This window comes from Salvelinus sp. IW2-2015, unplaced genomic scaffold (genome assembly GCF_002910315.2).
Source record: "Salvelinus sp. IW2-2015 unplaced genomic scaffold, ASM291031v2 Un_scaffold1415, whole genome shotgun sequence".
NCBI classification, from domain to species: Eukaryota; Metazoa; Chordata; class Actinopteri; order Salmoniformes; family Salmonidae; genus Salvelinus; species Salvelinus sp. IW2-2015.
Genome location: NW_019942892.1, coordinates 247,292 through 263,618, shown reverse-complemented (window position 1 = coordinate 263,618; position 16,327 = coordinate 247,292). Strand labels below are relative to the sequence as shown.

General features: G+C 49.6%; 1 protein-coding gene across 1 annotated transcript in view; it reads left to right on the top strand.

Moving 5' to 3' along the window:
* The window catches only part of LOC112070749 (FHF complex subunit HOOK-interacting protein 1B-like), a 50,542-nt gene extending 34,663 nt beyond the window's left edge, over positions 1 to 15,879 (top strand). The window contains 9 exon segments of the mRNA XM_024138197.2: positions 3,568 to 4,968; positions 9,170 to 9,253; positions 9,256 to 9,313; positions 9,315 to 9,360; positions 12,197 to 12,326; positions 12,329 to 12,340; positions 15,359 to 15,430; positions 15,433 to 15,505; positions 15,507 to 15,879. Coding sequence (XP_023993965.2) covers positions 3,568 to 4,968; positions 9,170 to 9,253; positions 9,256 to 9,313; positions 9,315 to 9,360; positions 12,197 to 12,326; positions 12,329 to 12,340; positions 15,359 to 15,430; positions 15,433 to 15,505; positions 15,507 to 15,705 — 2,075 coding nt within the window. The 3' untranslated portion in view covers positions 15,706 to 15,879.
* Positions 15,880 to 16,327: the final 448 nt, after the last annotated feature.

Genomic DNA, 16,327 nt, shown 5'->3' with positions numbered 1-16,327 from the left:
AGACAGCAGACAGAGGGTGACAGACAGAGGGCAACAGACAGGGAGGGAGAAACAGACAGATAGACAGACAGACAGGCAGGCAGAGAGGGCAGACAGAGAGGGAGACAAAGGCCAGACAGAAGGCAGACAGACAGACAGACAGACGGGAGGGAGAAAAACAGAGAGGCGCGACAGACGACAGACGAGACAGGGAGAACAGAGAGGGCGACAGACCCAGACAGACAGGGAGAAACAGACAGACAGCAGAGAGGAACAAGACAGACAGGGGAGAACAGACACACAGAGAGACAGACAGACAGACAGAAAACAGACAGACAGACAGGGAGAAACAGACAGACAGACAGGGAGAGACAGACAGACAGACAGGGAGAAACAGACGAGCACGAGAGACAGAACAGACAGGGAGAAACAGACAGACAGAGAGCAGACAGACAGAACAGAAGACAGACAGACAGACCAGAGGAGAACAACAGACAGACAGACAGGGACGACAGCCAGCAGCGGAGACAGACAGAACAGGAGGAACATTAGTCATGGTTCTCACTTTATGTAGATAACATTTACAACATTGAGATATAAATCATATAAATCTAAGTGAGGAGTCAAACATGAGGCGTTTGTGTAACATAATGCAACTTACAAATAAAAATCATTTTTTAAATATGCCATATAGATATTCCTTTATTTTTGTATTATTTCATATATATTGAATTAGGCGTTTCCTACTATAGCCCATAGAAACACATTGAATAACACATTCTTAAATGTGCTGGGCGTGGTATCACGTGTTCTGCTGTTGTGACGCCGGTTGGACTGCTGACGTACGACTTTACATGTTGCGTGAATTTTTTTGTTCACGTATATATTTTAAACATTGATAAAAAATAAAAAAACTCCATAAAACTTGATAATGTATAACTATGTTAAAACTGAAGTTCAACTTGTCCAAATCTTTAACACAGCATCATGGTTTAACTTCTCTTAGGTAGGGGGCAGCATTCAGAATTTTGGATATGCTTGCCCAAATTAAACTGCCTGCTTCTCGGCAGAATATATGATTATGCATAATACTGGTAGATTTGGAAGAAAACACTTAAGAGTTTCTCAAACTGTTAAATAGTGTCTGAGTTAACAGAACTGATTTGGCAGGCGAAACTGAGAAAAATCCATTCAGGAAGTAGTTTTTTTATTTTCTATTCAATGCCATTAAGTATCCATTGACTTAGGACTCAAATTGCAGTTTTCTATGCCTTCCACTAGATGTCAAAAGTCTTCAGAAATTGTTTCAGGCTTGTATTCTGAAAAATGAGGAAGAGCAGTCTGAATGAGTGGACCCTGCCGTGTACACAGAGCTTTTTCCTGCGCACGACCGAGAGAGTGCGTTTCTTGTTTACCTTTTAAATTGACGACGTTTATTGGCTAAAAAAACCTGCGGTTTGAAAAACATCGTTTGACATGTTTCTATGAACTTTACGGATACAATTTGGATTTTTTTGTCTCCGTTTTTGACTGCGTTTGAGCCTGTGGATTACTGAAGAAAACGCGCGAACAAAACGAGGTTTATTGATATAAAGAGACTTTATCGAACAAAAATAACATTTATTGAATAATTAAATGTCAGATGGATTGCAACCATAGTGAAGATCATCAAAGGTAAGGGATTATTGTTATCTCATTCTAAATTGTTTAACTGTTTACCTGGCTGGCTACTGTTTGTAATGATTTGTCTAGTGGGCTATGTTCTCAAAATATCGTAAGGTAATGCTTTACTCTAAAGCATTTTTTAAATCTGACACCGTGGTTGGATTCACAAGAGTTAATCTTTAAACCTATGTAATATGTTTTGTTTTCTGAATTTTTAATTGCTCGCTTGGATGTTGGTTCGTGATGTGTTTTTTTTTCGTGCGAGTTTGTTCTTTTGGATGTTATCTTCTTGTTATTTTTTTATTGTGTAGAGGCGAGTAAGGACGAGGGACACCCCTATTGTTGTACTGGCCGTTCGGGGGATGGGGTGGGAGGGTAATGAGTAATGTTCTGGTATTTTGAATTTGGGGCGCCGTCGAAAGTCTTCACTGGGGCTGCTGGAGAGGTGGACGGCTAAACGTTTGCACGTACCCAAGAGAGGTTAAATCACACACCGTTTCTTTACTGCTTGTATTGTGTAATTGAAAACAAGGTACATTTCGTAAATTAACTGGAATAATCTGTTGAATGAGTGGAAATGTGTCAGTAGAAATCATGGTTAGTTCAGTGTAAGAACCCATTGGTAGTTCAGTAGACCAGCATTCATGGTTAGAAAACATTGGTTAGTTCAGTAAGAAACCATCGGGTTAGTTCAGGAAACGACCATGGTTAGTTGAAACTGGTCAGGAGAAACCATGGTTCAGTCAGTCAGAATGAAGTTAAAACCATGGGTTAGTTCAGTAGAAACCATGGTTGTAGTTCAGTAGAAACCAGTTAGTGTGAATGTTGAGTTTCAGTAGATAACACTGGTTACTCGTAGATGTTAGTCAGTGAGAACCATGGTTTAGTTCGGAGAAACCATGGTTAGTTCAGGAGAAACCATGGTTATGTTCAGGAGAAACCATGTATAAGTCAGGAGAACCACCTAGGTTAGTTAAGGGAGAACCAGGTTGTTGCAGACCATGTTGTTAGTAACATGTTCGAGCCTGTCCATGTTTAGTGATCAAGCAGAACCTGCTTATGTCATCAAACGTTAGTAAACCATGTTAGTTCAGTAGAAACCATGGTTAGTTCAGAAATTAGTTAAGAAACCATGGGTTAGTTCACGTCAGAGCATGAGAGGAGAACGCATGGTTAAGTTCAGTAGAAACCATGTAGATTCAGTAGAATACATGGTTGGTTCAGTAGAAAACCAGTGTTATTCAGGGAGAAACCATTGGTTCAGTTCAGTAGAAAACATGGTTAGGAGTTCAGTAGACAACCCATGCGGTTTATTCAGTGTAGAAACATGTTAGTTCACGTCAAAAACCATCGTTAGTCAGTAAGAAACCATGATCAGATAAAACATGGTAGTTCAGTAGAAAAACCATGGTTAGTGGCCCGTAGTCAGTACCTTTCCCCAGGCAGGATTTCTTCAATCACTGCTAGCAGAGGGGCATGTGCCAGTCCGCGAGCAGTGGGGATGAGGAGACAGGAACCTTGTCGGCTGATTTACCATAAAATTCATTGTCCCTGACACGACACGCCTACTGACTCAACATTCACATGGGTACAGGGCAAGTAGCCCCCCAGCCCACCCGGGCTCCCTGATACTGTATGTAACATAATATAATAGGATTTCACTTGTATGTACAGGTGTTTTCATACAAGGTAGAATCTTTAAAAAGATGCTGTAAGGACAACAATACACCTGTTACATCTCTCCATAGTAGCAGGCAGTAGAGTATAGTAACAACACGACGACACACACACAGTTGTCTACCTGAGAAGAGCTGCAGCTCTGTCGCCCTCTGTCTGTCTGCCTGTTTCTCCCTCTCTGTCTGCACCTCTGCCTGTCTGTCTGTCTGTCTATCTGTCTGTTTCTCCCCCCCTGTCTGTCTGTAGTCCTGAACAGTCCCAGCTCAGAGTCTCCAGTACACCACAAACCCAGCACTCCGTCCCGCTTGGCCCTCTTCATGCGCCAGCAGAGCACTGGAGGAGGGCCCTCCACCCCCTCCCCCACCGAGACGGTCCCCTCGTCGCCTGGTGCCGGCCCCAACACCCCCCTGTCCCCAGATAGCCCCATGCACCCCGTCCCAGAGGGGCTGGACTGGGAGTCGGGGTACCTGGAGTACCTCAGGGACGCACGTAGGGGGGTAGAGCTGTGCTCCTGGGCCTGCCGGAACTGGTCAGCCCCCTACGACGGAGAGGACCCCTCACCCAACATGGCCCCTCTACCGCCCCCGCCCCCCACCTCCAACCCCTCCCTGGCCATGTTCCCAGAGCACTTCTCCTTCCAGCAGGGTGGAGGAGGAAATGGAGGTAGTACCTCCCCCGGCCAGCAGAGGGCAGCGGTGGTGGCAGCAGCGCGGTCAGAGTGGACCAGTACAGAGAGGGACAGTGGAGAYTGGGACGTCACCATCGGTAAGAACAGCTGTATCAGCCTCACACCACGCACCAAGAAACGCAGCCTGCAGAGAGAGGATGTCCCCCTCCCCAAACCTCTCCATCTCCCTCCTGATTCTGCCTCCCTCCCTGACCCCTCCGCTCCTCCCCACCTCCACTCCGCCCCCACCAAGGGTCCTCAGCAGGCCATCATCAATGGGACGTTGTTGGGGGGGCAGGGGGACGGGTGTAGGGACAGCCAGGATGGAGGGATGGAGGTTAAGAAGGTGAAGAGAGAGTTGGGRGAGCAGCGGCACCCTGCTGGGGGGGACTCTAGTCAGAACGGGGGGGTGGGTGCCTGCCCTGCCCAGTCCTGCGGGTCCCTACAYGGCTTCTACAGTGAAGGGAATGGGAGTGGGCCTGCGGAAAGCTCCGGAGGTCTTCCACCACACAAACCGAGTCACGCCCAGACTCAGTCTGCTCCACTGCTCTCAGAACCCCGTACCAACTCCTCCAACGACAGGCTGACCCTCCATGCTGCAGCACCCGGCCCTGGATCGAGACCTCCAGAGGCAATGCTCTTTAACCAGTCAGAAGCAGTGGAGCGACTGATCTCTGAGCTCCTGGARGGGCCTGGGGAGGGMGGCCAGCAGGGGCCTGGAGACTCCAACGGCCAGGGCATCAGCATCGAGGCCTTCACCCAGGAACTCCGGGAGCTGGAGGAGAGAGTGAGGGAGAGGAYCAGGGGGGTGGGGCTGCTCAGACAGCTGGAGGAGACCACCAGAGACCCCCACTCAGAGGAACCACCGCCCCCCTCTCCCCTGGACGCTGACCTGATGGGGAGCGGGGTAGGGGCTGGCGTTGTGGGGGTCTTCAGCCCTGCCAGGCCTCTAGGACAACCATCCACTCAGCCCTACACAGGTGAGAAAGACCACCAGAGAGCAGAAGGGTTTGTGTCCATTGTCTGCTGTTTATCTGCTGTTTACTTGCTTATGTGTGTTAAGATGTTAGTTGTTATATTTTGAATTGGTGCTCGAGGTTGGATGCTGCTCCATTATTTAATTATTTTGATGTTGGTTTAATGTTTTCTTTTGGTTGACTTGCTCTGTTGATGTTTGACGTTGCACAGGAAGTTAATATAGACTGTTGCTTCCTTTTGATATTTAGTCTTGCCTGTTTTTTTTTTTTCTTTGTTGGATCTTAACTTCCGGCGCCGAAAAGAGATGGCCGCCTCGCTTCGTGTTCCTTGGAAAATATGCAGTATTTTGTTTTTTTACGTGTTATTTCTTACATCGGTACCCCGGTAATCTTAGGTTTCATTACATACAGTCGGGAGGAACTACTGAATATACGATTAACGTCAACTCATCATCGTTCCTACCAGGAATATGACTTTCCGAAACGGATCCAGTGTTTTGCCTTCCACCCAATACAATGGATCTGATCCAGCCGGCGACCCTGTGCGACGCCGAAAAAGGGGAAAACGAGGCGGTCTCGTGGTCAGGCTTCGGAGACGGGCACATCGCGCTCCACTCCCTAGCATACTACTCGCCAATGTCCAGTCTCTTGACAATAAGGTTGATGAATCCGAGCACGGGTAGCATTCCAGAGAGACATCAGGGATTGCAACGTGCTCTGCTTCACGGAAACATGGCTAACTCAAGGGACGCTAACGGAGTCGGTGCAGCCAGCTGGTTTCTTCATGCATCGCGCCGACAGAAACAAACATCTTTCCGGTAAGAAGAGGGGCGGGGGGGTATGCCTTATGATTAACGAGAAGTGGTGTGATCATCATAACAACACACAAGAACTCAAGTCGTTCTGTTCACCTGATCTAGAACTCCTCAAAATCAAATGTCGACCGCATTATCTACCAAGGGAATTCTCGTCAATCATAATCACAGCCGTATACATTCCCCCCCAAGCAGACACATCGATGGCCCTGAACGAACTTTATCTGACTCTTTGTAAACTGGAAACCACACACCCTGAGGCTGCATTCATCGTAGCTGGGGATTTTAACAAGGCTAATCTAAAACAAAACTCCCTAAATTCTATCAGCATATCGATTGTGCTACCAGGGCTGAAAAACACTAGACCATTGTTATACTAATTTCCGCGACGCTTATAAGGCCCTCCCCCGCCCCCCTTTCGGAAAAGCTGACCACGACTCCATTTTGTTGATTCCAGCCTACAAACAGAAACTCAAACAACAAGCTCCCGCGCTCAGGTCTGTTCAAGCTGGTCCGACCAATCTTCAAGACTGTTCGATCACGCGGATTGGAATATGTTCCGCATCGCGTCCAACAACAATATTGACGAATATGCTGATTCGGTGAGCGAGTTCATTAGGAAGTGCATTGACGATGTCGTACCCACGCAACGATAAAACATTCCCAAACCAGAAACCGTGGATTGACGGCAGCATTCGCGTGAAACTGAAAGCGCGAACCACTGCTTTTAACCAGGGCAAGGTGACCGGAAGCATGACCGAATACAAACAGTGTAGCTATTCTCTCCGCAAGGCAATCAAACAGGCTAAGTCTCAGTACAGAGACAAAATCGAGTCGCAATTCAACAGCTCAGACACAAGAGGTATGTGGCAGGGTCTACAGTCAATCACGGATTACAAAAAGAAAACCAGCCCCGTCGAGGACCAGGATGTCTTGCTCCCAGACAGGCTAAACAACTTTTTTGCCCGCTTTGAGGACAATACAGTGCCACTGACACGGCCCCCTACCAAAACCTGCGGGCTCTCCTTCACTGCAGCCGAGGTGAGTAAAACATTTAAACGTGTTAACCCTCGCAAGGCTGCAGGCCCAGACGGCATTCCCAGCCGCGTCCTCAGAGCATGCGCAGACCAGCTGGCTGGTGTGTTTACGGACATATTCAATCAATCCTTATCCCAGTCTGCTGTTCCACATGCTTCAAGAGGGCCACCATTGTTCCTGTTCCCAAGAAAGCTAAGGTAACTGAGCTAAACGACTACCGCCCCGTAGCACTCACTTCCGTCATCATGAAGTGCTTTGAGAGACTAGTCAAGGACCATATCACCTCCACCCTACCGGACACCCTAGACCCACTCCAATTTGCTTACCGACCCAATAGGTCCACAGACGACGCAATCGCAACCACACTGCACACTGCCCTAACCCATCTGGACAAGAGGAATACCCATGTGGAATGTGTTCATCGATTACAGCTCAGCATTTAACACCATAGTACCCTCCAAACTCGTCATCAAGCTCGAGACCCTGGGTCTCGACCCGCCCTGTGCAACTGGGTCCTGGACTTCCTGACGGGCCGCCCCCAGGTGGTGAGGGTAGGTAACAACATCTCCACCCCGCTGATCCTCAACACTGGGCCCCACAAGGGTGCGTTCTGAGCCCTCTCCTGTACTCCCTGTTCACCCACGACTGCGTGGCCATGCACGCTCCAACTCAATCATCAAGTTTGCGGATGACACTACAGTGGTAGGCTTGATTACCAACAACGACGAGACGGCCTACAGGGAGGAGGTGAGGGCCCTCGGAGTGTGGTGTCAGGAAAATAACCTCACACTCAACGTCAACAAAACAGGAGATGATTGTGGACTTCAGGAAAACAGCAGAGGGAGCACCCCCCTATCCACATCGACGGGTCAGTAGTGGAGAAGGTGGAAAGTTTTAAGTTCCTCGGTGTACACATCACGGACAAACTGAATTGGTCCACCCACACAGACAGCGTTGTGAAGAAGGCGCAGCAAGCGCCTCTTCAACCTCAGGAGGCTGAAGAAATTCGGCTTATCACCAAAAGCACTCACAAACTTCTACAGATGCACAATCGAGAGCATCCTGTCGGGCTGTATCACCGCCTGGTACGGCAACTGCTCCGCCCACAACCGTAAGGCTCTCCAGAGGGTAGTGAGGTCTGCAGAACGCATCACCAGGGGCAAACTACCTGCCCCTCAGGACACCTACACCACCCGATGTCACAGGAAGGCCATAAAGATCATCAAGGACAACAACCACCCGAGCCACTGCCTGTTCACACCGCTATCATCCAGTAGGCGAGGTCAGTACAGGTGCATCAAAGCAGGACCGAGAGACTGAAAAACAGCTTCTATCTCAAGGCCATCAGACTGTTAAACAGCCACCACTAACATTTAGGCGGCCGCTGCCAACATACTGACTCAACTCCAGCCACTTTAAAAATGGGAATTGATGGAAATTATGTAAAAATGTACCACTAGCCACTTTAAGCAATGCCACTTAATACAATGTTTACATACCCTACATTACCCATCTCATATGTATATACTGTACTCTATATCATCTACTGCATCTTGCCATCTTTATGCAATACATGTACCACTAGCCACTTTAAACTATGCACTTTATGTTTACATACCCTACAGTACTCATCTCATACGTATATACCGTACTCTATACATCTACTGCATCTGCCATGCCGTTCTGTACCACCACTCATTCATATATCTTTATGTACATATTCTTTATCCTTTACACTTGTGTGTGTGTGTAAGGTAGTAGTGTGGAATTGTTAGGTTAGATTACTGTTGGTTATTACTGCATTGTCGGAACTAGAAGCACAAGCATTTCGCTACACTCGCATTAACATCTGCTAACCATGTGTATGTGACTAATAAAATTTGATTTGATTTGATCTTGACTTCCATTAGTGTGCATGTACACCTTCCCTCCCTCCATTCTCTCTTCCTTGCTCTCCTCTGTCTCCTTCCCCTCTTCCTTGCTCTCTGTTCCTCTCCCCTCTTCTTCGCTCTCTGTTCCCTCTCCCTCTTCCTCGCTCTCCTCTGTCTCCTTCCCCCTCTCCCTCGCTCTCCTCTGTCTCCTTCCTCTCTCCCTGGCTCTCCTCTGTCTCCTTCCCTCTCTCCCTCGCTCTCCTCTGTCTCCTTCCCTCTCTCCTTGCTCTCCTCTGACTCCTTCCCTTTCTCTCCCTTGCTCTCTGTTCCTCCCCCAGGACTTCAGATTTATGAACTGTTAGCTAAATCTGGTGCAAACGTATCACTTCTCACGTCTGAGACGTGTGTTTTGTTGTACATTTTGTCCCTGTTCAAAATAACAAAATATCTCTCCCTCTCTCTCTTGCCACCCCCCTGCAGGTCCGTTCATGGTGGTTCTGTTTGCCAAGCTGGAAAACATGCTCCAGAACTCTCTGTATGTAAACATCCTGTTGACGGGTATTCTGGCCAGCTTGCCTGCTACCCTCAGCCCCTGCTCCGATCTTTCCTCCTCAAACCAACATGGTGTTCAGCCAAGCGTCAAGTCTCTCATACAGGTAGGAAGTATCACTGCGTTCCCTAACTCTAACCCAGCGTCAAGTCTGTCATACAGGTAGGAGTATCACTGCGTTCCCTAACTCTAACCCAGCGTCAAGTCTCTATACAGGTAGGAAGTGTCACTGCGTTCCTAACTCTAACCCAGCGTCAAGTCTCTCATACAGGTAGGAAGTATCACTGCGTTCCCTAACTCTAATCCACGTCAAGTCTCTCATACAGGTAGGAAGTATCACTGCGTTCCTAACTCTAACCAACGTCAAGTCTCTATACAGGTAGGAAGTATCACTGCGTTCCCTAACTCTAATCCAACGTCAAGTCTCTCATACAGGTAGGAAGTATCACTGCGTTCCCTAACTCTAACCCAGGTCAAGTCTCTCATACAGGTAGGAAGTATCACTGCGTTCCCTAACTCTAACCCAGCGTCAAGTCTCTCATACAGGTAGGAAGTATCACTGCGTTTCCTAACTCTAATCCAACGTCAAGTCTCTCATACAGGTAGGAAGTATCACTGCGTTCCCTATCCAGCCAGCGTCAAGTCTCTCATACAGGTAGGAAGTATCACTGCGTTCCCTAATCTAATCCAACGTCAAGTCTCTCATACAGGTAGGAAGTATCACTGCGTTCCCTAACTCTAATCCAACGTCAAGTCTCTCATACAGGTAGGAAGTATCACTGCGTTCCCTAACCTCTAATCCAACGTCAAGTCTCTTATACAGGTAGGAAGTATCACTGCGTTCCCTAACTCTAATCCAACGTCAAGTCTCTCATACAGGTAGGAAGTATCACTGCGTTCCCTAACTCTAATCCAACGTCAAGTCTCTCATACAGGTAGGAAGTATCACTGCGTTCCCTAACTCTAACCCAGCGTAAGTCTCTCATACAGGTAGGAAGTATCACTGCGTTCCCTAACTCTAACCCAGCGTCAAGTCTCTCATACAGGTAGGAAGTATCACTGCGTTCCCTAACTCTAATCCAACGTCAAGTCTCTCATACAGGTAGGAAGTATCACTGGTTCCCTAACTCTAATCCAACGTCAAGTCTCTCATACAGGTAGGAAGTATCACTGCGTTCCCTAACTCTAATCCAACGTCAAGTCTCTCATACAGGTAGGAAGTATCACTGCGTTCCCTAACTCTAATCCACGTCAAGTCTCTCATACAGGTAGGAAGTATCACTGCGTTCCCTAACTCTAATCCAACGTCAAGTCTCTCATACAGGTAGGAAGTATCACTGCGTTCCCTAACTCTAACCCAGCGTCAAGTCTCTCATACAGGTAGGAAGTATCACTGCGTTCCTAACTCTAACCCAGCGTCAAGTCTCTCATACAGGTAGGAAGTATCACTGCGTTCCCTAACTCCAGCCCAGCGTCAAGACTCATACAGGTAGGAAGTATCACTGCGTTCCCTAACTCTAATCACGTCAAGTCTCTCATACAGGTAGGAAGTATCACTGCGTTCCCTAACTCTAACCAACGTCAAGTCTCTCATACAGGTAGGAAGTATCACTGCGTTCCCTAACTCTAATCAACGTCAAGTCTCTTATACAGGTAGGAAGTATCACTGCGTTCCTAACTTAATCCAACGTCAAGTCTCTCATACAGGTAGGAAGTATCACTGCGTTCCCTAACTCTAACCCAGCGTCAAGTCTCTCATATGCTGACCACACCGCTAGCATCAAGTGCGCGAGCGTTGAAAAATAAATGTACATGTTATTCAAACATTGCACCCACACTGCTCGAGCTCGTCAACGAGCGTCTGCATAGCCAGGTGCTGAAATAGAACTGGATTCTAAGTCCCGCCTTCTCCCATCTCATTGGTTGTTAGGAGCATATACCCACTTGGGTGATTGAAAGATGAACTGAGGTCCAAACTCCACTCCAGTTGCTGGTGGTGGTAATGCACCTTAAAGTTGGTTGCCAACCGCCATATAAAGTCCACAGAAGAAGAAGCCTGAAGGAGAGAGATTACTAGAAACAAAACGTTTTATCTGTGATTAATTGTCAGAGTAGAGGACCTTGTGCATTTCAGGTAAAATATCAACCCAATGTTTATATCCCAGGACAAAATGACCTAGCAACAGCAATCTAGAGAAATGGACATGAATGTTCAATGCTTTTTGACCCTGTCCCAAATTAATTTTAGTTGGTTCAGAGTTCGTTTTGATATTTCAACCTGCGTTTCCTGATCACGTCTGGTGTGGGTGGACAAAATCAACATGCGCGTGCGTGGTGGTGCACGTGAAAGAGGGACTGGTCATACTGATAGGAAGGATCACTATGTTCCCTAACCTTGCTTCTCCCCCCTCTGCCTCCTCTCTCTCTCTCTCTCTCTCCCCTGCCTCCTCTCTCTCTCTCCCCTGCCTCCTCTCTCTCTCTCCCCTGCCTCCTCTCTCTCTCTCTCTGCCTCCTCTCTCTCTCTCTCTCTCCCCTGCCTCCTCTCTCTCTCTCTCTCTCTCCCCTGCCTCCTCTCTCTCTCTCTCTCTCTCCCTGCCTCCTCTCTCTCTTCTCTCTCTCCCCCTGCTCCTCTCTCTCTTCTTTCTCTCTCCCCTGCCTCCTCTCTCTCTCTCTCTTCCCTGCTCCTCTCTCTCTCCTCTCTCTCTCTCTCTCTCCTGCCTCTCTCTCTCTCTCTCTCTCTCTCTCTCTCTCTCTCTCCTCCTGCCTCCTCTCTCTCTCTCTCCCCTGCCTCCTCTCTCTCCCTGCCTTCTCTCTCTCTCTCTCTCTCTCTCTCTCTCTCTCTCTCTCTCTCTCTCTCTCTCTCTCTCTCTCTCTCTCTCTCCCTCTCCTGCCTCTCTCTCTCTCCTCTCTCCCTGCCTCCTCTCTTCCCCTCCCTCAGGTCCTGGGCTCAGTGAAAGAACCGCATCGAGACGTTTGCAGCGTCCCATGAGGATTTCCCTGCCATGCTGAAGAAAGCCCAGCGCTACCTGGCTGCCAGGGGCAAGGGTGATTGGGCGGACTCACCCATGGGGATGCCCACCCTGCGACGCTTGATTCTCTGGGTGAGTGAGAGGACCACGGACACATGCAGACAGACACACACACAGTGTATAGTAGCCCATTGGAGGGCTAAGAGAATGAATAATGCAGATAGGCTGTGATTGGGGGAAATTGGGTCATCTGTTCTGTTACAGGGTTATGGATAGGGTAGGCAGCAGATGAGATTATTACATTTTATCAAGACGCCCATCTCCTCACCAGGGTGAATCAGGCTCAAACGGCCTGTCTGTGTTCTGGCCACAAACAAAACAGTTGAAGGCAGCTGAGTGGCGGTCTAAGACACTGCATCTCGGTGATAGAGGCGTCACTACAGACACTCTGGTTCAAATCCAGGCTGTATCACAACCGGCTGTGATTGGGAGTCCAATAGGGTGGTGACATATTGTCCCAGCGTCGTCCGGGTTTGCCCGGGGTAGACCATCATTGTAAATAAGAATTTGTTCTTAACTGACTTGCCTAATTTAAATAAAGGTAAAAAAATATATATATAATAATGAACCATGTCTATATCTGCTTCTGTCAGATGGCACGGCAGCGATCAAAGGCAGTGCCGCGGTCTAAGGCACGGGAGGTTGCCCGCGTCGTCGGGTTAGGGAGGGTTTGGCCCGGCGTCGTCCGGGTTAGGGGAGGTTTGGCCGCGTCGTCGGTAGGGAGGGTTTGGCCCGGCTCGTCCGGTTAGGGAGGGTTTGGCCCGGCGTCGTCCGGGTTAGGGGAGGGTTGGCCCGGCGTCGTCCGGGTTAGGGAGGGTTTGGCCCGGCGTCGTCCGGGTTAGGGGAGGGTTTGGCCGCGTCGTCCGGGTTAGGGGAGGTTTGGCCGGCGTCGTCCGGTGTTAGGGGAGGTTGGCCCGCGTCGTCCGGGTTAGGGAGGGTTTGGCCCGGCGTCGTCCGGTTAGGGGAGGTTTGGCCCGGCGTCGTCCGGGTTAGGGAGGGTTTGGCCGGCTCGTCCGGGTTAGGGGAGGGTTTGGCCGGCGTCGTCCGGGTTAGGGGAGGGTTTGCCCGGCGTCGTCCGGGTTAGGGAGGTTGGCCCGGCGTCGTCCGGGTTAGGGGAGGGTTTGGCCCGGCGTCGTCCGGGTTAGGGAGGGTTTGGCCGGCGTCGTCCGGGTTAGGGGAGGGTTTGGCCGCGTCGTCCGGGTTAGGGGAGGGTTTGGCCCGGCGTCGTCCGGTTAGGGGAGGGTTTGGCCCGGCGTCGTCCGGGTTAGGGGAGGGTTTGCCCGGCGTCGTCCGGGTTAGGGAGGTTTGGCCCGCGTCGGATTCCTTGTCCCATCACGCTCTAGCAACTCCTTGTGGCGGGCCCGGCGTCTGCACGCTGACTTCGGTCGACAGCTGGACGGTGTTTCCTCCGACACATTGGTGCGTCTGGCTTCCGGGTGAAGCGAACAGTGTGTCAAGAAGCAGTGCGGCTTGGCAGGGTCGTGTTTTGGAGATCGCGTGGCTCTCGACTTTAGCCTCGTAAGGGAGATGCAGCGATGGAACAAGACTGGAACTAACAATTGGATATTAGGAAGAAAAGGGTAAAAGCGAGAAGAAAAAAATGAATAGTTAAAAAAATAAATAGATTTGACATGTTTTGGGTTATTTACTTCTCTTCTGTTATTAGTCTACCTGTCCTATCCTGTCTGTCTCTTATCAGTGTACCTGTCCTATCCTGTGTTCTGTCTGTTATCAGTCTACCTGTCCTATCCAGTCTGTCTGTTATCAGTCTACCTGTCCTATCCAGTCTGTCTGTTATCAGTCTACCTGTCCTATCCTGTCTGTCTGTTATGTCTACCTGTCCTATCCTGTCTGTCTGTTATCCGTCTACCTGTCCTATCCTGTCTGTCTGTTATCCGTCTACCTGTCCTACCCTGTCTACCTATTCTGTCTGTCATTCTACCTGTCCATCTTTTGTCAGGCCCCCTGTCCTATCCTTTCTGTATTGTCAGTCTACTTGTCCTATCCTGTCTGTCTGTTAGGATAGGACAGGTAGACTGACCCAACAGACATTGGTTAGGATAGTACAGGTCTTCTGACAAAAGATGGACAGGTAGAATGACAGACAGGATAGGGCAGGTAGACTGGCCCGACAGGCAGTGGTTAGGACAGGTAGACTGACCCGACAGGCAGTGGTTAGGACAGGTAGYCTGACCCAGCGACTATCTGTCAGTTGGGTCAATTCTACCTGTCCTAACCACTGTCTGTCTGTTGGGTCAGTCTACCTGCCCTATCCTTTCTGTATTTTGTCAGTCTACCTGTCCCAACCACTGTATGTCAGGGTACCTGTCCTATCTTCGCTGTCTGTTGGGTCAGCCTTCCTGTCCTATCCTAACCACTGTGTCTGTTGTGTCAGGCTACCTGTCCTGTCATGTCTGTTGCGTCAGTCTACCTGTCCTATCCTTTCTGTGTTTTGTGTCAGTCTACCTGTCCTATCCTTTCTGTGTTTTGTGTCAGTCTACCTGTCCTATCCTCTCTGTCTGTTGGGTCATTRTACCTGTCCTATCCTAACCACTGCCTGTCGTGTAAGTCTACATGTCCTAACCACTGTATGTCTGTATGTATGTGTCAGTCTATCTGTCCTATCCTGTCTGTCAGTTTCTTTGTCCTATCATGTGTCTTTTGTCAGGGTACCTGTCCTATCCTAACCACTGTCTGTTGCGTCCATCCGCCTATCCTGTCTGTCAGTCTACCTGTCCTATCCTGTCTGTCTTTTGTCAGTGTACCTATCCTGTCTTTGTCAGTCTACCTGTCCTATCCTGTGTCTTTTGTCAGTGTACTTGTCCTATCCTAACCACTGTCTCTTGTGTCAGTCTACCTGTCCTGTCTGTCTACCTGTCCTGTCCGTCTGGTGTCAGTCTACCTGTCCTGTTTGTCTGGTGTCAGTCTACCTGTCCTGTTTGTCTGGTGTCAGTCTACCTGTCCTGTTTGTCTGGTGTCAGTCTACCTGTCCTGTCTGTCTGAGTGTCAGTCTTACCGTCCTATCTGTCTGCGTGTCAGTCTACCTGTCCTATCCTAATCACACTGGCTGTGTCTCTATCTATTCTCCAGTGAAGAGCCGGAAACCCTCACTAGGCGACCTGATCCTTCGCCACACCAACAGCCCTACGCGGGCACGCCACGCCGCCAGCTCGCCCTGGCCCACGTACGAGACGGCGGCCAATCGCTGCACAGTGCCCTGTTCCGGGGTGGGTCAGGGCGTCGGGGCTGAGAAGCAGGCAGAGGCTCTGAGGGTGAAGAACGCCGTCTACTGCGCCGTCATCTTCTCTGAGTTCCTCAAGGAGCTGGCCGCTCTGGCCCAGGAGCACGCTGTCTCCATGCCCTTCCTCCAGAGCATGACACTGAGGAGTGATGCTGTCTCCATGCCTTTCCTCCAGAGACACGACACTGAGGAGTGATGCTGTCTCCTTGCCCTTCCTCCAGAGCCATGACACTGAGGAGTGATGCTGGTCTGACTCCTTGCCCTTCCCCAGAACATGACACTGAGGAGTGATGCTGTCTGACTCCTTGCCCTCCCTCCAGAGCCATGACACTGAGGAGTGATTGCTGTCTCCTTGCCCTTCTCCAGAGACACGACAACAGGAGTGATGCTGTTCTGTCTCCTTGCCCTGTCCTCGAGAGACTGGTATGGCGCTTGCTAGACCACGACACCTGAGGAGTGATGCTGTCTGGTCTCCTTGCCCTTCCCCAGAGCCATGACACTGAGGATGTGATGCGTGGTCATGTCTGCCTTGCCTACCAATCAGAAGGGCACAATGACAAAACGGAGAGTGATCGCTGGTCTCCTGATGAACCACTTTCCTCCAGAGCCAACGACACCATGAGGATAGATGACTGAAGTACTGACTCCATAATGGCCCATCTCATCCAGAAGACACGGAGCAACTGAGAAAGATAAGAATGTAGTCTTGAATCTCACATGACCTTAACCTAGCCAAGAAGACCGAGACAACTAGACGAAATGATGAAGCTGTCATCCATGCGCCTTCGACTCGCAGCAGACAAGGGAGCACTGAGAAA